The following is a 24,524-nucleotide window of genomic DNA, read 5'->3' on the forward strand; positions in this document are numbered from 1 at the left end:
TTGGCTTCGCTGCAAGTGCTGATTTTCTCATTTGGCATTGGGTCAGGTTTCTGTTCTCTGAATGCTAGATTGATACCAACACAGATCTATTCTCCTAGGGATCTAAGGAGCCACCTAAACACTGCCCTTTTGAGGTCTGAGGCTCTGTTTAATTTCAGACTCACCTGTGTCAGGAAAGTATCAGTTTGGCTTGAATCCTTGTTTTTCATGGGAATAATAGGGACACTTAGAATGCTTTTTATCCTCCAAGCATTTCCCACGCATTCATTAAAACTTGCAAACCCTAAGAGGGTAAGAAGCATTGTTCTACTTGAAACTGAAGCAGAGAGAGGTTAAGTGACTTGTCCAGATAAAGGGGAAGTCTGTTAGAAGTAGGATTATGACTGGGGTGTCCACATTTGAGGCAAAAAATAGAATAAAATGCACTTGGTGGTTATGGTCATTAGAAGGCCCTAACTAGCTTAGCTTCTGGACGTGGCGGGGTGGCGAGGGAAGGGGAGGAAGCTGTGCCTGTATGCCTCGTGGCCACCCGGAACACGCAAAAGATTTTCCAAAGGGCTAAGACAAACTTGATTTAAATGTGTCGCAGGTTTAAAAATGTTAGCAGTGCATCTTTCCTTTCATATATAATTTCCAAGGATCTCAAAGCACTGTTTAGTATTGAATGTTGGGAAACCATTGAACTCTCTGGGAAGGTGGAAATGTTCTATTTTGTACTGTCCAGTAAGGAGGCACTAGCCACGCGTGGCTGCTGAGCACTTGAGAGTGCGTTACTAAAAAATGTGGTGAGTGTGACAAAGAAATTGAATTTCTCATTTTATTTCATTTTAGTTAGTATAAGTGATCATGTATGACTAGTGGCTACTGTTTTGGACAGTGTCGATGTAAAGAGTCGTGTTATAAAAGGAAAAATTGAGATGGTATCATTTAGCTGTTTACCTTGAATCTCATGGAGTCAGTGATATGTTTAAGTGTTTGAAGGTTTATTAGTAGAAGACTCTCTTCCAAGTAGAGTTTGCTTTTTGTTTTTTTAAACATGAATTTGCATGTATGCTCCTTTGACATGGAAACTGTCTACTTTAAAGTTGACATTAAGACTTTTAATAGAAGAAATAAAGTTTATCTGGTCCTCCAGCTGAGGATCATTTTCTTTACTTTTTCCTCACATTTTTTTGCTCCACCCCTTGAATAGGCAAAGGCTGCTTCATGCTGAGTTTGGCTTTCTGCTGGGGTATCTTGTCCTTGATAGAGTTTCCAAAGCAAGCCACCGCAGGTTGGCCAGAAGCCATAGTCGGGACAAATTGGAGGGAATATGATGCCTGTGCCTTTTCAAGCAGCCGGTGCTAAGGAACCACACAGGATCCTTGCAGAGACGCAGACTGAGCTGCCCAGTGGAAATGTGCAGGGAGCGCACGTACAAACTTAGATGCTAAGTGCATTCATTAAAACTTGCTACCCATGTTTTTATCAAATTTTGTCTTTACACCAAAGAAAGGAAGAGAGAGGGTGGACTGAGACGGGATTTTTTAATTCTTAAGGATCATGAGATCTTAGCATGTTTTATCAAGGGAATTTGTGGAATATCTGATTTGAGTATTTTTGAAGAATTGGATAGATAACTAGCTTCCTATCAGGAAAGTTGAAAGCACAGTCCCAAGTGGAAAAGCCAGGCAGGGCCTTGCCAGGTAACCTTACATGTACCTCCAATAAGAAGGATTTTGTACATTTTGATCTTATCAGCTTTTCATTTGTTAGGGGTTTGCCAGGGCAATCTGAGATGAAAAGGGAAACAAAAAAAAAACCTGTTTTTTGTTTTTTTTTAATTGAGTCTTGATACTGTAGACTCTTTAAATATCAAACATATCTTTCATAGGTAGGTTTTGATGAATTGAGATCAGCTAGCTATGATAATGTTGATTTCTGACAGTTAATGCTTTTCTGTGTGTCACAGAAAAGTGATAGGGTATATCTCCCTATTCCAGTATTACTGAGCCTTTCTTAGATAGAGTTTCAGTGATTTTGTTTCTGTGATTTGCTCAGTCTTTCAGCTATTTTTGAGACTTAAATTAAAGGAACACCAGTACAAGTGAATTAGGGAGTTAACAGATCAGAATATTTATAATTGGAATTACGTTGGAACATCCAGGACACCTAGTTGTCATATCCTAAGGTCTCTTCTCTTTTTATAGTCTCTTGATACTTGTTGACTACTGGTAGGGTCCTTGTATATGTCCCATCACGATGTGAGCAAGGACTCCCGCGGCAGGCTGCCTGGGTTTAAATCCAGCTATGCCACCTACTGGCTGCGTGACCCAGGGCAAGTTACCCAGCTTTCCCTGCCTTAGTTTCCTCATCTGCAAAAATGAAGGAATGAAAATACCTAACTCATAAGAGGTTGTTAGGAGAATTAAATGTTGAGCCTTTGGTGGAGGGTGTAGCATGTATTAAGAATTCAATAACTGTTATTATTTTTATTATTTTTACCATAAACATTTTTATCATTATATAACCAGTGCTCAGCCCAATGCCTTGAATATAGTTGCTTTATTCATTGTCTGAATGAATTAATTAATTCATCCACTGAGTTTCGTATTTTTAAAAGTTGTTAGCAGAGTTTCTAAGAATATAGTGCTATTTCATTTTTCTTTCTTTCTTTGGAACCTGGTGTTTTGAGATTTCCTTTTGATTGACTATGTCTTTTTTTCCTTGGTATGTGTTTTGTTTGCTTTTTTTTTCTCAGTACCTAGTAGGTACTGAAAACATTTATTTTATGAAGGAATAAATTCTGTAGTATCTAGCATTATGTTTGAGCTGGATTCTTCGGCAGTGGGCTTAAAGAAAATACTAGAAGAGTCAGTTGAGTTCAGGGCAGTTGCAGAAACCAGTTAAGTAATATGAAATTTCTACGATATGCTGTAAAAGGGGCAAGTTCTCTAGGAGGAAATTTTGTGTCCCTTATGTAAGCAGAAATGTATCACATAAACTGTCTTAGTTTTATAAATGGAAACCAAACTGAACACCTGTGTGTTTTAGTTGCTGATATAATTGTACACACTTTATGAAGAAGCTAGGAATTATGGGGACATTGATGTTGCCATAGAGACTTTTTAAGGCCTGAATGGGAATAAAGTATAATACTTTGAGTGCTTTTGCTGTTTTCATTCCATTCTTAGGAGGCTTGACAGCCTCTCTGGGTGCTACAATTGTTTTTTCAGAGAAATTGTGAAGGCTGTTTAATTTTTTTAGACCACAAATTTTTTTCCTTCTGATTAACTCATGGAACTGGTTCTTGTTATTTGTAGGTATTGATGTCAAGAAAGGCCGAGGCCGATATATTGACACCTGTATGGTAATCTTCGCTCCCCGTTACCTGTTAGATAATAAATCATCTCACAAGCTTGCATTTGCACAGAGGGAATTTGCCAGGGGACAGGTAAGCAGCTTGCTTTTGAAGAGTAACTAGTGTTTATTTAATGGCACAGTGAGTTTTAATGTCAGGGCTTATCTCCCCATCAACACTAAGTTTTTTGATGTGAGTAATCATTTTGTGCCGTTGGTATCCTAAATAGCTCCTGGTGGAGGGCAAGGCTCAGGGTAGATAGATACTCAGTAAGCATTTACGTCTTGACTTGGCTTTTGACTAAAGCCAGTGATCCTGTGTGTTTTAGGGAACAGCCAATCCTGAAGGTTACATTTCCACCCTTCCTGGTTCCAGTGTGGTGTTCCATTGGCCTCGGAATGACTACGATCAGCTGTTATGTGTCCGAATGATGGATGTTCCCAGTTGTATTTGGTCTGGAGGCTTTGAAGTCAACAAGAATAATTCCTTCCATATCAACATGAGGTAAGTTCAGAGACTATATTTAGACAAAAAGTAGCCTCATTTGAGGTGCAGTAATGTAAATAGTAAGCTGTAAATACCATATAAATTTCAGATATTTATAAAGATGTAAGTAGTAATAAATAGTAAGACTACTCTTCATGAAATGCACACATATGTTTCTGGCTCAAAGGTCATAAAAGTGTGAAGACCAGGCAAGGAGAAGTGAACATTTTGATGCAGTGAGTTAAAGGGAACGTTGACAGTTTTGACCATTGTGCAGTTGCTGTCGTCTGAGATCACATGTTCAGGGGGTAGTACTGATCTCACTGTTGCCCACAACTCTGTCAGCATTTAGATGGCAGCTTTCATTATAAATGTTTTTGTCTGTTCTTGCACATTGTACAAACTCTTCTCTCATTTGATGTGGTTTCAGTAAATCACCTGGCCTTCTTTGCCCAACCCAGTGACCCTCAGGTCCTTGTTAAGAAAAGTCAACAAAATTCAGCCTCAAGTAGCACAGGATGACTGCTTTCTTTTTCTGCTTTCATCCAGTGCTTAAAAAAAAAATGTATTAAACTTTAAAAATTGTGGTAAAATACACATACCATATGAGAAAGATAGCATAAAGACCCAGAGATTATTTTGTGGGCCTCAGGCACATAACATAAAATTTACTCTCTTCACCATTTTTAACTTCACTAGTGTTAAGTACATTCATGTTGTGCAAACAATCTCCTAAACGCTTTTCCTCTTGCAAAATGGAAACTCTGTACCCATTAAACAACTGCTCCTCTTTTTCCCTTTCTTAACCCCTGGCAACTGCTGTTTTCCTTTCTGTATGAATTTGACTACTCTAGGTACCTCAGATAAGTGAAATCATACAATATTTGTCTTTTTATGAGTGGCTTATTTCACTTAGCATAATGTCCTCAAGGTTCGTCCATGTTGTAACATGTGTCAGAAGCTCCTTTTTTTTTTTTTTTTTTTTTTTGGTGATAGTTTATTACATTTTATTTCACTCTAGTGCAGTGAAATTATATATATTCAGATATAGTTGATTTACAATGTTGTGTTAATTTCTGCTGTACAGCATGGTGATTCAGTTACACATATATATACATTCTTTTTCATATTCTTTTCCTTATGGTTTATCACAGGATATTGAATATAGTTCCCTGTGCTATACAGTAAGACCATTTTTACATTCACCATTTACGTTTCACCATTTTACATTCCTGCCAATAGCACACAAGGGTTCCAATTTCTCCATATCCTCACCAACACTTGTTATTTTTTGCCTTTTTGATGGTAATGGGTGTGAGGTGGTATCTCATGGTTTTGATTCTCATTTCCCTAATGATTAGTGATGTTGAACTTCTTTTCATGTGCTCGTTGGCCATTTGTACATCTTTTTGGGAGACACGTCTTTTCAACTCCTTTGCCCATTTTCGAATTGTTTTTGTTGTTGTTGAGTTGTAGGAGTCCTTTATATATTCTGAATACTGATCCCTTATGAGATACATAATTTGCATATATTTTCTCCCATTCCATACATTGCCTTTTCATCTGTTGATTGTGTTCTGTGATTTATAGTTTTTAATTTCGATGTAGTCCAACTTACCTATTTTAACTTTTGTTGCCTGTGCTTTTGGTGTCGTATCCAAGAAATCATTGCCAAATCCAGTGTTGTGAAGCTTTCCCCCTGTGTTTTCTTCTGAGAATTTTATAGTTTTAGCTCTTACATGTAGGTCTTTGATCCATTTTGAGTTAATGTTTGTATTTAGTGTAAGGTAAGGGTCCAACTTCATTCTTTTGTTTGTGGATATCCAGTTTTCCCAACACCATTTGTTGCAAAGACTTTCCTTTCCCCATGGTATGGTCTTGACACCCTTGTCAAAACTTGGTTGACCCTATACGTGAGGGTTTATTTCTGGGCTCTCTATTCTATTCACTCATATTCTATCTTTATGCCAATATCACACATTTTTTTTTAAATTACAGTAGTTTTGTAATAAGTTTTGAAGTTAGGAAGTGTGAGACTTCCATCTTTGTTCTTTTTCAAGACTATTTTGGCTATTTGGAGTCCCTTGAGATTCCATCTGAATTTTACTATTTCTGGGGGAAAAAAAAAAAACACTTGGAATTTTGATGGGTGTTGTATTAGATCTGTAGATCCACTTTGGGTAGCATTGACATCTTGACAATACTAAGTCTTCTAATCCATGAACATGGGATGACTTCCTATTTATTTCTGTCCTCTTTAATTTTTTTCATCAAATGCTTTTTGAATCTAAAGACACTGAAATCAGTGCTATTTCAACACATTTAGAAGCAATATTTAATCGTTTATACCTTATGGTTAGTTCTCTATGGAGAACACTATTGTAAGGGAACAGAAAAACGGCTAATTTAATAATAGATGATCCAAAATAGTATTTATATTTGACGTAAAAAAATGCATTATCTGAGGTTTTTCTTTGTTTCTGTTTTTGTTGATGATGTGCCTTTCTTAATTATCCTTTGCCCTGGCCCCCCTTATTAGAGTTAATTGCTTCTGGCATAGTGGTTTTCCAGCTATGTTCCTAGGGGCCATTGGGGTCTAAGGAGGTGACTTTACAGGTCAAGGGAGCAAAGTGGGCAGGGCTCCAATGCCCTCATCCCTACTTCAATCAGAACTCCTATCTGGTAGTATCATATGTTCCCCACAACAGCGGTCCCCAACCTTTTTGGCACCAGGGACCAGTTTCATCAAAGACAGTTTTTCCACGGACAGTGGGGTGGGGGGATGGTTCAGGTGGTAATGCGAGAGATGGGGAGCGGCAGATGAAGCTTCACTCGCTTGCCCACCGCTCACCTCCTGCCGTGCGGCCCCGTCCACTGAGGACCAGGGTTGGGGACCTCTGCCCCACAAGATTTCATGGTGGGGGCGGGCAGGGGAAGGTGAGGAATTCTGCAGCTGAAGCCACCATTGGTTTATATACTGCCGTGGTGGAGGCAGCCCAGATCTGTTGTGTGGTGTGAAGCCAATTCAGAATTAAACAAAAAAGTTACTCATCGTTACTTAAAAAAAGAAGAGGGCTTCCCTGGTGGCGCAGTGGTTGAGAATCTGCCTGCTAATACAGGGGACACGGGTTCGAGCCCTGGTCTGGGAAGATCCCACATGCCGCGGAGCAACTGGGCCCGTGAGCCACAACTACTGAGCCTGCGCGTCTGGAGCCTGTGCTCTGCAACAAGAGAGGCCACGATAGTGAGAGGCCTGCGCACCGCGATGAAGAGTGGCCCCCGCTTGCCGCAACTAGAGAAAGCCCTCGCACAGAAACGAAGACCCAACACAGCCAAAAATAAATAAATAAATAAATAAATTTAAAAAAAAGAAGAAAAGGAAGTAAAAGGTGTGGAGGGTGGGGAGAAAGATGGCTTGTGTACCTTTGTTAATCCTTTTGAAATAGTTTCAGTGTGTGGCCCTAAACTACTGAGCAGGGACCTGGGCCAGCTGTTTCCTTTACTTTCCCCACATTTTCATCTTGAATCAGTTTAAACCCACAGAAAACTTACAAGAGTAGTACAAAGGCACCCCTTTTACCTAGATTTCCTACATTTCAACATTTGCCTTGTTCTTGTTCTCTCTCCACACGTGCACACATACACTTTTTTACCCAAACCATTTGAAAGTAATGTGAAGTCATCATGATACTTCAGCCATAAAAACTTTATCACCTATCATTATACACTGAAGAAATTTAATATTGATTATGTTTTTAAATAAATAGTCTTCTAAAATGTCCTTCATAGCAACCCTCCTCCCCAGATCTAGGATCCAGTGAAGGATCATGCATTTTATTTGGCTGGTATATCTCATCTCCTTTAATCTAGAATAGTCATAGTCTCATTTTTCCCTTTTTGTCTTTATTGACGTTGACATTTTTGGAGTCCAAGCCGGTGTCTGGTAGAATGTTTTATTTTCTGGATTTTTCTGATGGTTTTCTATACATAAATTCGGGCCAAAAAAGAAAAAAGAAAAATTTGGACCAGACATTTTTGGTAAGAATACTACTTCTGCGGTGGTACGTGTTTCCCACTGCATCACATCCGGAGGCCTGTGACGTCTGTTGGTCCCATTATTGATGTTGCTAAATTTGATCATCATTTGGTTTAGGTGGTGTCCACCAGGTCTCTGTATTGTGAAGTTACCTTTTCTTCTTTGTAAACAGGACTAGTCCATTGGGGGGATAATTTGAGACTGTGTGTATGTTCTGTTTCCCCAAAACCTTTCACTCAGTGGTTTGATGGTTCTTACCTGAATCAGTTATTACATTGGTGGTTACAAAATGGTGATTTTCTGGTTCTCTCATTTCTTCTACATTTATTAACTGATATTATTCCCTAAGGAAGAGCTTTCTTTCCATTCTCTCCAGTGGTTTATCTGTATTTAAGTACACACACACATACACACACACACCCCCACAACACCCACATAAATTATGATCACATACTGGTACCTCCATTCCACAGGATTCTTCCTCACCTTCCCTCATCCTACAATGCAAACCCTGTTTATCAATAACATCAATATATTAGTTTGAACCATGTGAAATTCCTCGTTTCTAGGTCAAAAGTAGTCTAATATTAACAATTTTATGTAGTTCAACCAATATTTACTCATTTGCTGCACTGACGCTAGGACCCAGAACAAACCCTAAGTAAAATTTTTAGATCTCACAAAGTTATGGCGTGCTGTTCAAAGTTGCTTGAATGAATTCTTTTTTACTGTGTGATTATACTGTCAGTTTCTACTTTTTTAATGTGAGCAGAGAGCACACAGTGGTGATCATGAGAAGTATGAGGAGAATGTGAACTGGAACTTGTTCCCTCCATTTTATGCAGCCTCTTTTGTTTCCTTTTACTGCAGAGACACTCTGGGAAAATGCTTCTTCCTGCGTGTGGAAATTACTCTTCGAGGAGCAACCTATAGGATCTCCTTTAGTGATACAGATCAGTTACCCCCTCCTTTCCGAATTGACAACTTTTCTAAGGTATCAAGGGGAGTTGAGAGCCGGTTTGGCTGTTTCATATGCGGGAAAGTGGAATATGTACTGCCCTTAAGATAATGATGAAGTACATTTTAAACTTGGGTTCAAAAGAAGCTATACAGGATCTTAGAAATCTTACCATTGGGAGGTGGTTTCTGCTGGTTATTTTGATTGCTGAGCGGCCTTGTCCAGAAGTGACTTCTCAGTCCCCAGAACTTACATTGACTAGATGGTTTGGTTGGCATGGTGCCCTCTATAGACATTTCCATATAAACAGAGAGAGAGGAATCAGAATCAGATTGACAAATGCCCGGTAGAATGGGCGGGCATTTCTACTGTTGCTTAGTTACAGTGAGCTCTTTTATGAATCTTCCAAGTAAAGCCAAGATGGAAATCATTAGATTCTATTTTAAATTATGCCTTACATCTTAAAATATGTGACTTTCCATAGCTGAATTCCAAAAGTTTTGTTCAAAGTGTATCCCAGGGGGTTGAGGGTGGACTAGATGCCATTGAAAGGACAGAGAAGCTTCCTCTAGGTATTTGGCATGGCAAAGCTTCTCAAAACCCTTTACCCAACAGGCTGTGGCCCATGTCTAATTGGTGGGCTTTTTGCAATTTTGAAGATGATTAGAAAGGCATTTGAAGAGGCCAGATGATGAGCCTCACTTGTGGTTATATGCTGTGTAGGATTCATTTGGGAAGGATCTGGGACTTAAACCTAGGAGGCACTGATCACTTTCCAATACCACCGCTCTGAATGAAAGTCCTCTGTATCCTCTCTGCCGTTACTGTAGGTCCCGGTTGTCTTCACTCAGCATGGCGTTGCTGAACCCAGGCTCCGAACTGAAGTGAAGCCCATGACTTCCTTGGATTATGCCTGGGACGAACCTACCCTGCCACCTTTTATCACTCTGACTGTTAAAGGGGCAGGTTCCTCTGAGATCAACTGCAACATGAATGATTTCCAGGATAACCGACAGCTTTATTATGAAAATTTCATTTACATTGCTGCTACATATACGTTCTCTGGGTAATTCTGAGTTAAATTACTGTTCGTAAAGCAGAAAACTCTAATTATTAACCGGTTTTAAATTCTAAGCAGTTCTCAGGAGGCTAAGGGATGAACGAAGATTCCTTCCATTCTTTACCAAATCCTAGGCTCAGGCTCTATCTTGAGAGGTCTTTAGTCTAAACCCTTGTCTTCTGGGTAGAGTAAAATTTATCCAAAAAGGCAAGACTCTTCTCTTTTTAATAATCCATCCCCAATAATCCATTCTAGTATCTAACAACTCCCTTAAGGCATTGTTATTATAATGTCTTAAATTTCTCTTGCTTTAAACTTCTTGCCATTTTTTGTTTTACCTCTTTTCTCATTTGAAACTGACTAATCTTCATCCATAATTATTCAAGTCACCATTCTGACTCTCCTCTTCCGTTGAGAATTCTGATTAAGCAGACACTTAAAGGTCTTTTTAATAGTCACATAAAGGCAAGCAGAGGAGTTTAACTTGACAGTAATTCCAGTTGCCTTAGAATTATAATCTTCACTGTTGTCTGACTAGTTAGTTGTATTTAGAAAGAAAAGTCAGGTGAGGAATAGTGAGCTTATTCTAATTCTGTTAGATTGGTACAGAGATAAGTATGTAGAGATTCAAAATGTTAGGCTTTCAAAAGTAGTCATTCCACCAACACATAAATATAGTTTGTTTCTGTGCTGGTTACAGGGCCAATTTTAAAGTTGAAGAAACTAGGAAGATAGCCTAATCTTTAGCATTCCAAATATAAGTCACCTGGTGAACAGGGCATTTAAAGTCATATTTCTTTCCAAAATGTTCTGAATAATTTTGCTCATGAAATATTTTTGTATGTGCCTGAGGCCTACAGAATCATCTCTGAGTCTGCAGTGTCTCTCTCAGCTACCTAGACTCCAGATTTCACTAATAATGAATTGAATAGGCATCTTTGCTTAGAATAGCCCTTCTTTTCCTTGTTTATTACAGTTCTCTTTTGATAATGATGGTGCTGAGATGCTTATCTTGTTTTAATTCAGTTAATCATGTGTGTTTCTTTCTTTTTAAAGATTATGGCGCTCAACAGTATGATATGCTTAAGGTTTTAGTGCCTGAAAAACCAGTCCTTAATCTGGTTGCTATTCATGTTTTTCTCTTTCCTTTCTTATGTTAAATTCCAGTAGTTACTAAGCTGTTTAACTGAAGAATCCTAATGGAGAATTAGAGTTTAATGGGTTGAACGGATATGGATAGAGAAAAAGAGAAGTTCCTGGGAATCTTAGTGTGCTAAGGGGTTGAACCCTATTTTGAAGTGCAGTAGATCCTATTTCTTCGCATTTTTGGTGAGATCTAATGATGAGGAAGGAGACTAGTTTTGTTTTGTTTTGTTTTATTTTAAATTGAGGTGAAGTTCATATACCATAAAAGTAACCATTTTAAAGTGATCAGTTCAGTGGCATTTAGTGTATTCGTGATATTGTACAGCCACCACCTCTGTCTAGTTCCAAAACGCTTTCATCACCCTGAACCCATTAAGTAGTGACTCCCCCGTTAAACCTCTTCTCCCAGCCCCTGGAAACCACCAATCTGCTTTCTGTCTCTAAGGATTTACCTATTTCAGATATTTCACATAAATTATCATAAAATATGTGACCTTTTGTGTCTGGCTTCTTTCACTTAGCATAATGTTTTCAAGGTTCATCCACACTGTAGCATGTATCACTGTTTCATTCCTGTTATGGCTGAGTAATATTCCATTGTGTGTCTGTACCACATTTTGTTTGTCCATTCTTCCTTTGATGGACATTTGTGTTGTCTCTACCTTTTGGCTGTTGTGAACAGTGCTGTCAGCATGCCCATGCATGTACTTGTTTAAGTACTTGTTTTTAATTCTTTTGCATATATACCTAGGAGTGGAATTGCTGGTTTCTATGGTAATTCTGTGTTTACCGTTTTGAGGAACTGCTATACTATTTTCCGCAGGAGCTGAATCATTTTATGTCCCACCAGCAATGTGTAAGGGTTCCGGTTTCTCTACATTCTCAGCAGTGCTTGTTGTTTTCCACTTAAAAAGAAAAAAATTTTTTTAATGTTTTTTTAAATTTATTTTATTTATTTATTTTTGGCTGTGTTGGGTATTCGTTGCTACGTGCGGGCGTTCTCTAATTGCGGCGAGCGGGGGCTACTCTTCGTTGCGGTGTGCAGGCTTCTCATTGCGGTGGCTTCTCTTGCTGCGGAGCACGGGCTCTAGGAGTGTGGGCTTCAGTAGTTGTGGCACGTGGGCTCAGTAGTTGTGGCTCGCAGGCTTAGCAGTTGTGACGCACAGGCTCAGTTGCTCTGCGGCATGTGGGATCTTCCTGGACCAGGGCTCGAACCCGTGTCCCCTGCATTGGCAGGCGGATTCTTAACCACTGTGGCACCAGGGAAGGCCCATTTTCCACTTTTTTTTGATTGTAGGAATTCTACTGAATAGGTAATGTTATCTCATTGTGGTTTTGATTTGCATTTACATAATAATTAATGATATTGAAGACCTTATCATGTGCTTATTCCTATTTGTGTATCTTTTTGTTTGTTTGTTTGTTTGTTTTTTGACCATGTCGCACAGCTTGCGGGATCTTAGTTCCCCAACCAGGTATCGAACCCGGGCCGCCCTGGCCACGGCGTTGAGAGCGGTGGCTCCTAACCACTGGACTGCCAGGGAGTTCCCTATTTGTATATCTTTGGGGAAATGTCTATTCAAATCCTTGGCCCATTTTTTTTTTTTTTAAGTTTTTTTTCTGAGGCTCCTTTTTTTCTATATACCTGATTTCTTCAAGGAGAGAGACTTCAGTGGTTGGTAACTTTTTTTTTTTTTTTTAATTAGAAATTCAAGAATTACAACATTGAATTTTTTTTTTTTTTTTTTTTTAAATTTTTAGCTGTGTTGGGTCTTCGTTTCTGTGCGAGGGCTTTCTCCAGTTGCGGTGAGCGGGGGCCACTCTTCATCACGGTGCGCGGGCCTCTCACTGTCGCGGCCTCTCTTGTTGCGGAGCACAGGCTCCAGACGCGCAGGCTCAGCAGCTGTGGCTTACGGGCCTAGTTGCTCCGCGGCATGTGGGATCTTCCCAGACCAGGGCTCGAACCCCTGTCCCCTGCATTGGCAGGCAGATTCTCAACCACTGCGCCACCAGGGAAGCCCCCTTGGCCCATTTTTAAATTAAATTTTTTTGCCTTTTTATTGTTGAATTTTAAAGCTCCTTATATAATATGGATACAAATCCCATATCAGATATATGATTTGCAAATATCTTCTCCCATTCCGTGGATTGTGTTTTTACTTTCTTGGCAATGTCTTTTGGAAGGACAAAAGTTCTTAATGTTGTTGAAGTCAAAATTTTTTTGGTCACTTGTGCTTTTGGTATCGTGGAAACTGGTTTTTAACTCGGAATTTTTCAGTCCCTTTTTTGATGATAGAGATTAGTGGAAACAGGAGGATAATCTAAATAAAATCTCATTGAAATACCCTAAAGTGTAGTTAGGCTGCAACATTCCATAAAGCTTAGTATTCTTAAGCCACAGAGAAACACAACAAGGTGGAATTGGAGGAAGGTGATTATGAACCCTTTGTTTTCTTTTCATCCTAAAGGGACTTCTGGTTTCTTGCTAAGACATAGGGACGCAATACTTCTGATCATCTTTCTGGCAAACAGTAGAACTAATTCTTGGACCCTTGGAATGTCTGGATTAGTTTTTGTTTTTTTGCCTCTAAAGATATATAGTCATCCTTTTATGTCTGAATTTTAAGCCACTGAAATTATCAGGAGAGGGGAAATGTCAGAGTATGTCTTCTGACAAATGAATCTTTGAACTGTGCAGGAAAACAGCACAACCTTGATCTTTCTGCAGCTTGAGTCAGACTTTTTCTTCTATGATGAAAAAAGAATTATCTTCTTTGTGGTGGAGGTTTAGCCGTTTGCTTAGGAGTACATGAATACGCATGTGAGTCTGCATGTATACGTGTGTGTGTGTGTATTATGATTGTTACTGTTTTTTCAATTCTAGTTTACAGGAAGGGACAGGACGGCCTGTGGCTTCCAACAGAGCCATTACCTGTGCAGAGCTCGTCTTGGATGTCTCACCAAAGACACAGAGAGTCATTTTAAAGAAGAAGGTAAGAGAGCTTAGAACTTGGAGTTTAGAAGAAAAGATTTTTAGCCCTGGAAGGGACAGGGGCCATGTGGTCCACCCTCTCGTTTTGCAGATGAGCAAGCAGAGACCCAGGCCCGTGCTCAGATGGAACTTGGGCATCCTGACTGCCCCAGTTGTTGTTCTCCGCACTGTCCCACGACGCCTGCTCTAGGAATTCCAAGCCCTTCTCATCTTTGATGCCTTTTCGAAGAACTTAATTCTTGAATTTATTTTTTTTCAAATTTGTGATTTGTCGTTTTCATTGCTCTTTTTCTGTTGTAACACTCCCCTAATCTACTTTTCCCTAAACTCAGTGGAAACATTATCACACTGACAGTTTTTTCCCTTTTTATGCCAACATTCTTTTCAAGTTAGTTTATGAAATGATTATGCTAATAGACCTAGATATGGAGAGAAGGAGTAAAGTTTGACCAGAAATATTGTGACTGACAGAAAGACTGGTGGTAAATAGTTCAGACTTCAAAATGAATGTTGTTTGAGAACACAGAGGTGCAGAAACCACTTTAAGAGGAGGAAGATCACCAGCTGTAATTATTTGAAACCATTTACCTGAGGGGTGTGTTCTGGAAAATTTTGCATAATATAAATCATATAATCCAAAACCAACCCTGACAGAGGGTGTGTGTTTCCAGCCTAAATGGCCCTAATGCTGACAGAGGATGCCCTTTAATCAACTAAAGTGCTATCATGTGTGGCAGTAATGTAGGTGGTTTATGACTCATTTGGCTTTGAGGTTGTACAACTCTTACCACATTTTTCATGGGGGATAGATTCAAATTATTTCAAATTTTGCACATCAAATGAAACTTTAATACATGTGTTTCCAATTCAGTTTTATATTTGTAACAGCTTTATAGAGATATAATTCATATACCATACAAATCACCCATTTAAAATATACAATTCATTGGGTTTTAATATATCCACAGTAAGTACTACTCTAACCACACTCAATTTTAGAACATTTTCATCACCTCAAGAAAGAACCCTGTATCCTTTATCTATCACCCCCGCATTCTCCTTACTTCCCAGTCCTAAGCAGTCGTTAATCTACTTTCTGTCACTGTAGACGCCTCTGTTCTGGACTTCTGTCAGTATACGAGTGGTCTTTAATGAAGGGCTTCTTTCAGTTATCCTAATGTTTTCCAGGTTCATCCATCTATCAATCAACCAGTACTTCTACATGTGTTTTTATATCATACCAGTTGAAAGTCACATAATTCAAATTTGCTTAAAATGTTATCACATTCTTTTATATAAGACTGTGTTTATGTGTTAGATACATTTTAGAAATAAGGTTTGGGAATGGTGATGAGTAAAGAGACCATGAGATGTAGTAATTGAAAGTAAACAATTTTCTAGACTTTATTGAACATTTTGAAAAAGGAAATTTTGAAAGGCAATAATCTAAAATTAAAGGAGTCTGACAAAAACCAAGGAATTGGGAAAAAAATAGAAGAGCCCTTGGAAATGATGCAGATGACCTTCAAAGAAATGTTCAAGTTAATGAGGATGTTAGAGTGAATGAAAACCAACTCAAGAGAAAGATGATGTATCAAGTGGAGTACGATCACCAGGTGTGGTCAGCAAAACACTAATAATAAATATGCATGTGACTTCCAAGGGCGAGGTGTCTGCTAAGTAGACAAAAACAGATTTTTAAAAATTAAGTAGCAAAAAATACTTTAAATAAAATTTTATAATTTACACACTTTCACAGTTGTCATTTCACTTGATGAGGATGAAAACCGGTAAATGGGAGGGAAGGTGATGAGTGAGTTACGTTGACATCTAAAACTAGGCAATGTTCTTTGAATTGGCACTAGGAAATGGACCTGTGTGCTTGAATTAGAAACCAAGAGTGGAAGGTTGACCTCTTAGGTTTTTGTTTGTTTGTTTTTGGGGATTTTTTTTTTTTACTTTCTGTTTTGAAAGAATCTCAAATTTACAGAAAAGTTGGTAGAAGTTCTGTAAAGTGGATTTGTCCTGTTGCTGGTGATGTTAACATTAGCACTTGCTTAAGGTGGTGTCTGCCAGCCTTCTCCACTGTGAAGGATGTTTTTCTTTTCCCTTGTATTTAGTAAATATTTTGTGGAGAGGTGCTTTGAGACTCTGTAAATATCCTGTTCCTCATCAAGTTTTCTATCTATGTATGCATGCATGCATGTGTATTAGCTTGGACTTCCAGAACAAAATACTACAGACTAAACAATGAGAATTTATTTCTCGCAGTTCTGGAAGCTGGGAGGTCCAAGATCAGGGTGCCGGCCGAGTCGGTTCCCGGAGGGGGCCCTTCTTCTGGTTTGTGGACTGCAGCCTTCTTACCGTGTCCTCAGATGGCAGAGGAAGAGTGGGGTCAGGGGTGAGGGGAGAGGAGAAAGCAAGCCCTTTGGTGTCTTAAGGACACTGATCCCATCAGGAGACCCCCACCCTCATGACCTCATCTAAGCCTAATTATTACCCAAAGGCCCCATTTTCATCACAACTGTGGGTTAGGTCTTCAGCATAAGGATTTTGCAGGGGCACAGTTCAGTCTGTAGCTTTATGTATGTCCCCATGGCTCTCTGTTTTATTCAGTGTGTTATCTGTTACTGTCAGGATTTATTTTTATCCTCAGTTCTCATATTTGGCCAGTGGGAGTGCCTTTAACCTTCTGTGTCCTTTTGACATATGCCCCCTCATGCCTTGAGCACTTTCATACTTTCTGACACAGCAAGTTATTTTGGGCTCATTTTGTACTTTCCCTGCAGCATTCCCAGAATTTGCCACTTCTTTAAGGAGCCCTGATTCCTTTTATCAGAGAATGGAATTTATAAACTTAAGATATGTACACTAGGTGCCCTTGTTGCTGTTGTGGTGTCGCTGTTCCCAGACTCTCTCAAGGGACAGACCTAGCGATTTTATGTATACATGACGTATATATGCACACACACGGCACATACTATATCTGCTTATATACATAACATATGTGCATATGCATACATATATCTTATATGTGTATTTATGTATTCAACAGATTTCTCTGTCTCTGTGTATTAAGAACCAGCAGTTCACACTAATAGTTCTAATTCTAGTCCAGCATCGCAAAGCTCATTCTAATTTTTTCCCTTTTCATATTTGTAACTCCCTTGTCCGACACTAAGAACGTATTTATTAATTTGATCAGTTCCAGTGAATGTAACCCATGTTCTCGCATCACAGTTGTGCCCCCCCCCCCCCCGCCCCCGAGAGTGGACACACGCTGTTACGTGGCGTGGGCCCTCATCTCCACATGCTGGGCAGCTCCCCTTCCAACCCCACCCCCTGCAGGAGCTCCCTCCTCACCTGTCTTTGTCTCTGACCACCCACACTAGGCTCGCCTCCCCAGCCCCTCGATAGGGATCAGCACCCACCTTGGGTTTCAACATCCCCCTCTGGGCCGGGCCACCACAATATACCCACGTACCCTCACACAGCCCCCATGGCCTTCTCCCTCCCTCAGTCTCACCTCAAGGTTTTAGGACTAAATTGTGAGGAAAGGGGGCAGGGGAAGGGAACTGGAAGGAGAATGGTGGATGTTGGGTTTTTAAATGGAGGTTTGGGTAGTTTCCAGTGATGGTTAGCCTGCACACACGGGCAGGCAGCAGAGGATCCATGTATGAAAACTTGACGTCACCGGGGCATCTGTGCTTTGATTCCCGATCTGGAACACCTCCGGGAAGACTGGGATGCTTTTCCGTGTGGTTTTGTTGCTAGGGATAGATGTATTCTCTTACTGTGAACAGAGAAGTCAGCATGTGGGGATTGCGGGTGGAGAGGTGCAGCTCAGTTTCATCTCTTTTCACAGATAGAGGAGGCGTTAGCAGCCAGCAGAAAGAGCATCGTCACACTGCTGTATTTAAAATAGATTTAAAAAAATAAATAAATAAAGTAGATAACCAACAAGGACCTGCTGTACAGCACAGGGAACTCTGCTCAATTCTCTGTACACCTGAAACTAACACAATGTTGTTAATCAGTTATACTCCAACGTAAAATAAAAATAAAAATAAAAAAAGAAAGAGCATCATATCTTCTAGATTTGAGTTCTGGCTTTGCCACTTAAAGATGATGATATCTGGTGTTTCACATTCCTACCTGAGCCTCATTTTCCCACTGATCTCCCAGGTTTGTGAGAGGGATCAACTAGGATGCTGTACGTAACGTGCTGTGTAAAGGGATGTGATCATGATAACATAGCAAACATTTATCGAGGCATTAACCCTGTGCCACGTATGTGCTGAAAGTGCCTTGTATTTATTACACTTATCACAAGAACCCTCAGAGGTAGCTTAATTTCCCCCTTTGACAGATCAGGAAACAGGAGCTCTGAGAAATTTAGTAGCTTATCCAAGGTCACTTAGCTAGTAAATGAGGCAGCTGGATTTCAGATCCTGGCATTCGACTCCAGCATTCATATTACTTTGTTAGCTTTTAATGCAGCTTTGACAGCTTTGATGCAGAAGCTGTCTTTCCATCGCGGGGCAGCGTGTGGATGCGTTTGTGGTACCCAGAACGTGATCCTGACAGGTCTAGTTGGAGTATACGTTCCCATAGAAAGAGTATTCTCAATGGTGAGGTGTTACTGAAATGGAATTACAGGGATTGTGTTAGAAAGGTAGTGTGGCAAAGTGGGTAAGCATGTCGTCCCTGGACTCACACTGCAGGGGTTCAAACCTTCACTCTACCACCTACTAGTTATGTGACCATGGTGAAGTTTCTTTATCTCACTGGGACTTCTGCATTTTAAGTAAGAATAGTAATAGTATATACCTCACTGGATTGTTTTGAGGATTAAATGAATTACTATGTGTAACTCACACTGATCAGTGGCTGACACATAGTAAATATTCAGGAGGTATTATTACTATTATTATTATTACTTCTTATATATAATGGATTATACAGACATTCATGGATTGACCTGGAAGTTCAAGTACTGCTTATAAAATACTCCTAAGAGAAAATATATTTAGAATTAATAGCAATAAATCTAGTATAACTTTTGAATACAATCCACTTAATAGTAAACCCAGTAAATTGGAAATTGGAAACCATCAATGTAGTATGCTTCCCGTATAAACATGGGATGGGGGAGAGCTCTGGTAAATTCTGGTTGTCTGCCAGTTATGAGGATAACCAAAGACCAAATACTGGGAATATCATATATACTTTATATAATTGGATCGCTCTTTTAGGTAAGGACACTGGAGGGCTGCCATCTGGAATAGCAGTTAACATAGCAGTGTAGCTAGTGGAGGAGAGTAGATTGAACCTCGACTAACTGGTTTGCTCAGAAAGTATTAAGCGTATGAAAAAAATAAATTTTAAAAATTTATATAATTTGTCATTTTGGGTTGTTGGGTTCAAGAGTTTAGCACGTTTTATCCGAAGTGCAACTAGAGATTGACAGCAGTGCAAGTTTGAATTAAGCATTGACATAATCAGAAAGTGTCTTTTAGTACAGTCCCTACTTGAGAACTCATTCAGCCCCGTGTGAAGCTCTTGAAGCCCTTGTATGAAGCCGTGGCTGCACATGATGGCTCTTGCTGTCTCTTCCCAACAGGAGCCAGGGAAGCGTTCTCAGCTGTGGAGGATGACTGAAACAGGCATGCTGGCCCACGAGGGCTCTTCCGCGCCTCACAACCCCAGCAAGCCCTTGGCCGCCCGCTCCACCGAGGGCTCTGCCATCTTAGATATTGCTGGTCTCGCTGCAGTCACTGACAACAGGTAACTCTCATGGCAACTTTTGATTCAAGTTCACTGCTTTCAAATTCAGACTCAGAAGAAATCTACGCCAAAAAGCAAAGGGTCTGTAAATGAAGTAAGAATTTGTATTTTTCTTCAATGACAGAAACCTGTTGTATTCCCAAACATGAGTATTGGGTTTCTGTTTTATGTTTTAAAGGTATTATGGAAGTGCCCATGGAGATGTTAAAAAAAAAAAAAAATCAAACTATAAGAAGAATATGTTATGAAACATGAATGTCTTTTCATCCAAACGTCTATCTACCCCTGCTCCCGAGAAGTGAACAGTTTGTTTTTTTAAATCTAAGAATTTTGTTAAATCCCTTGAAAGCGGAAATAAATTATTAAGAGAATAATCAAATGTGTTTTTATGACTAACTCCTTGGATCCAAATCAGCTCTTTAACTTTGAATAAGTTATTTGATTAGCCTGTTCCTCAGTTTATCCATGAAATCAGTGTGTTTTCAGTTAATACCTTGTTTACTTCCAAAATGACTTTAGATGACTTAGAAGTTAAAACCCATTACAAAATAAAAGTATTTGGAAATAAAACAGAAAAGGATTTTCGAAAATATTTTAAAAACCTTTCTTGTGCTACATGACAGCTTGTCATTGTGAGAAAGCAAGAACCCCTATTATATGTATTAAATTATGAATCCTTAAAGTATTCATATTTGTGTCCTCATTGCTTTCCATTTTGTTTTATTCCTCTTTCCTCATTGAGAGATACCTAGCTGCCGTAGGATTCAAGCTAACTGCCTGTTAGATTTTAAGGGCAGAGGATATTGGAAGGAAGAAGAGTAAAACCGCGATCCTGGTACTCTCTTCAGGCCTGAAATATTTGACTCACAGGACTTGTTGCATTTTCCTTTCTTCTAGATACGAGCCGCTGATGCTAAGAAAGCCTGATCGTAGGCGAAGCACAACCCAGACGTGGAGTTTCCGAGAAGGGAAACTGACCTGTGGGTTACATGGGTTGGTTGTCCAGGTTAGTAGTTTTTGACATCCCCAGTTGCAGCAAGCAGTGGTTGAGCCATTTTTTTTTTTGAAACAAAGTCTTAATTAGGATATACATGAGATGTTGTTGAATGGGAAAAAAATAATTACAGTGCAAATATGTATTATTTCATTTTAGTCAGGAAAACCACGAAACTTTGTGCATCTATGCATATTTACACGGGAAATGTTATTGAAGGTGATATGTAAGAAATGTATTAGGAATGGTTGCTTCTGAGTGATGGTTTTTTTTTTCCCCCCCCTTGGCTTATCTGGATTTTTTTTCTTTGATGAGATAAATTACCTATGTAATTTTAAAAAGAAAGAAAGAAAAATGTCAGCTAAAAGCCCACCACTAAATTAGATGGATTAGTTTTAGACCTGTGAGGTTAAAACCATCTTTTATAAAGTGTTCTATGAGATGGTGAGTAATCTTCATGGGCTCTGCATGCCCTAGATTCTGTTTACTTCTGCATTCTCAGTGGTCCCCAAATAAACATTTCATTGTTGTAGCAAAAGTCGAAATGAAGATTGCTGTTCAGTTTCCCCTGCCTTCAAGTCAGCCAGTCCACCCCATGAAAAGCTCCCAGGTACTTTATAAGCAAATGTGTGTTTGGAAGGTTACCAGGAATTTGGATTTTTCTCTCCTTCTGGCTTCAGGCCAGGAATGAGACCATGGATCTGAGATGAGTGGTAGGAAGGTGTCTCAACAGCACGTGTGACTGTGTGTGCAGTTCTGCCTCAGCCTGGGGCTTTACCCAAAAGGTAAACACTAGAGCATCAGGCCCAGAACCTGGAGAGCTCTTGGTGTGTTTGACGCTGGTGGAAACCAGGCTGTCCTTCCATAAGGGGAGCCTGTTCCCCGGGGGAGCGAGCAGAGATGTACGGAGCCCCTGACTGCTGTTTGGTGAGATTTATTTTCTTTATCTCTAGTGCCCTGAGCTTTTTTCATCAAAGACAAGCTGCTTACTTACATGAAGCACACATCTGGAATGGATTTGTGATTTTCAATTAGCAATGCAATTCAGACTTCTAGAGGCAAAAGAGGGCCTGTTATAATTGTTGGGTTCCGTGTCTGACCCTGACTTTACTTCTGGTTTGTTTCTAAAGCCCATGTAATTCCAATTCTCTTAGAGCATCCTGCCCAACCCACCGCCGCCCCCCCAACCAAAAAAGAAAAAATCCCTTTCTGGTGTTTGTTGTTTCTTGAATCTATTTCATCATTTCTCTGAGTGACCCTATAATAGCAGTATTCAGCAGAGCAGAATGTGTTTTGGTTAGGGAAATAAACTTGTTTCAATCTTATTATTCTGAATAAAATAATTGAAGGCATTAAAACATTTTCTGACACTACCCTTATAAGGTTGTGTATGCACTTTCTTTCTAAACTTAAAACAGTTATAAAAGCTTTCTCCATGTTGAAGCTATAAACCCAGCTCAAATTTTCCTTTTCATTACTCACTGTTTAAAAACTAACAGAGGGGGATCTAGACACTTTAGCTACTATCTTCTCTAGCCCTGTATTCACTCTCCCAAAGGCATCATCCTGCAGACTTCCGTTTTACTTGGGGCATACAGCACGAAGGTACTTTTCTCCAAAGGCCTGAATAACTGGCTATCAGATGACATTCACAGTTCCCTGCTTCATTTTAGAAGAGGCACCATATTTTGAATATTTGATTGTCCAGCCATATGCCTGTTTGGGGAGGTTTTCAACTCCAGAATTTGCTTTTTATTGGAAAGCTCAGTGATAGTGACACTTCTTAAATTTTCAGAATGTTTCAGCTTTTGAAGCAAACCCTAGTGAGAATACTCAGAGAAATAAGGTTTTTGGTACTTTTTTTTTTTTAAGCTTATCTTAATGACTAGAAGTTATTACTAAACTAATATACTGTATTCATGGAATTATCTTACCTTGAATTCCCTAAATTCATGTAGTGTAACTTTCCATCTTGCCCAAGTAATCCTCCTGTTCTTTATCATCTGTAAAGCTGAAAGAACAGTAAATGCTTTGCTATATGTTGACCATGACCCTTCAGAAGAGAGTTTAAATTTTGGTAACTTGTTTGAAATGACATGTTAAATTGTCAAAGTCAGTGCCTTTGCCTTTTCTTACACATCTTTATTCTGTCCTGTAGGCCAAAGGAGGGCTTTCTGGTTTGTTTGACGGAGCTGAAGTTGTTCTTGGTCCGGACACATCCATGGAGCTTTTGGGGCCAGTTCCACCTGAACAACAATTTATTAACCAAAAAATGAGGCCTGGTTCTGGAATGTTGTCCATCAGGGTCATCCCAGATGGACCAACTAGAGCGCTCCAGGTGATAATTTATTGTAAGAACTGACCTGAGTCTCAGTGTGCTCCCCCCGCCCCCACCTAGTCAGTCATTCAGCAGATGTTTATTGAAGTATCTGTGCTGGATGTGAGGATAGCGTATCCTTATTTATAAAGTGGGGATAAGACCTGCCTCACAAAGTTGTTATAAGAATCAGAGTATAAGTAAAATACAAGATGATTTTTAAAAAGTATAAGAATTATTTTGTAATAACTTATAAGGGAAAAGAATCTGAAAAAAAAGATAAATATGTATGTATCACTGAATCACTTTGCTGCACACCTGAAACTAACACAACATTGTAAATCAACTATACTTCAATAATAATAAAAAAAAAGAATGAGTAAAAAAAAGTATAAGAATTAAAGAAGATAATGCCAAGAACAGTACATATTATTATCAATTGTTATATATGTTTATTATATATTTAAATAATTGATATATTAATAACATTGACAACAAGGAGATATATGAGGTCTCTAATGAGATAATTAACATGTTGTGTTATGAAAGTAGGAGTGGAGGGTGCTATGGGGAGTATCTAGAAAGGATTTGTATGCCCAGATTTGGAGACTGGCAGGGGCTTTCTAAGAGAAGTAACACTTAAGCTGAGATCTAAATGTTAACTGAAGGGAGTTAGCCAAATCAAGAAGGAAAGGTGGAGGGGCTGTGCCCTAAGAATGAGAGTATTCATTCACCAGTTATTTACTGAGCCCCTATTAGAGCCAGGCACGGTTCTAGGTACTGAACCTAGACTAGTGAACAAACGAAGTTCCCTGCCTTCTTGGAGCTTACATTCTAGTGGGGTAGATAAACCATGAGCAATAAACAAAACAAGCAAAGTATATACATATGGGAAGTTATATATCTCCATTGAAGGCTTGGAGATAAAGGAGAGTGATCCAACTGGCACATAGAATATGCTAAGAAATAGGCAGGGGACCGAAGCAGGGGCCAGAACATTAAAAGCCTAATACATGCTAAAGATTTTGTGTTTTTTCTATGGCAACAAAGAGTCAGAGAGTGACACAATCAGAAATTTATTTTAACTTGCTCACTCTGGCTGCAGTGTGGAGAGTTGGAGTGAAACTGGAGACAGAGAAAGACCAGTTAGGAGGGATCTGGCTGAGAGATTATGGTGACCCAAACTAGAATACATGGCAGGGGGGTGGACATGAGGAGGAGGTTGGAGAGAAATGAATAGAAATGAAAGCTTGTTAAGGGGTAGAGTCAGTCAGACTTAGTGATTGCTTGAATGTGCGGGTGAGAGAGAGGAAGCAGTCAAGAATGGCCTTCAAGATTTTGATTTGGGCAACTAGGAGGATGATAATCTCCATCACTAAGAGATGTGCACAGAACAGACTTCTGGGGG

General features: G+C 39.5%; 1 protein-coding gene across 8 annotated transcripts in view; it reads left to right on the forward strand.

Annotated features, from left to right (window-relative positions):
• The window catches only part of VPS13D (vacuolar protein sorting 13 homolog D), a 246,652-nt gene that overhangs the window by 113,206 nt on the left and 108,922 nt on the right, over nt 1-24,524 (forward strand). For all 8 annotated transcript variants that reach the window (XM_057535232.1, XM_057535241.1, XM_057535246.1 and 5 more), the window contains 8 exons: nt 3,303-3,433; nt 3,669-3,844; nt 8,733-8,856; nt 9,651-9,886; nt 13,911-14,019; nt 19,642-19,805; nt 20,703-20,811; nt 22,958-23,137. In XM_057535232.1, the coding sequence (XP_057391215.1) occupies nt 3,303-3,433; nt 3,669-3,844; nt 8,733-8,856; nt 9,651-9,886; nt 13,911-14,019; nt 19,642-19,805; nt 20,703-20,811; nt 22,958-23,137 (1,229 nt within the window). The remainder of the gene's footprint in view (nt 1-3,302; nt 3,434-3,668; nt 3,845-8,732; nt 8,857-9,650; nt 9,887-13,910; nt 14,020-19,641; nt 19,806-20,702; nt 20,812-22,957; nt 23,138-24,524) is intronic.

Source organism: Balaenoptera acutorostrata, chromosome 1 (assembly GCF_949987535.1).
Source record: "Balaenoptera acutorostrata chromosome 1, mBalAcu1.1, whole genome shotgun sequence".
NCBI classification, from domain to species: domain Eukaryota; kingdom Metazoa; phylum Chordata; class Mammalia; order Artiodactyla; family Balaenopteridae; genus Balaenoptera; species Balaenoptera acutorostrata.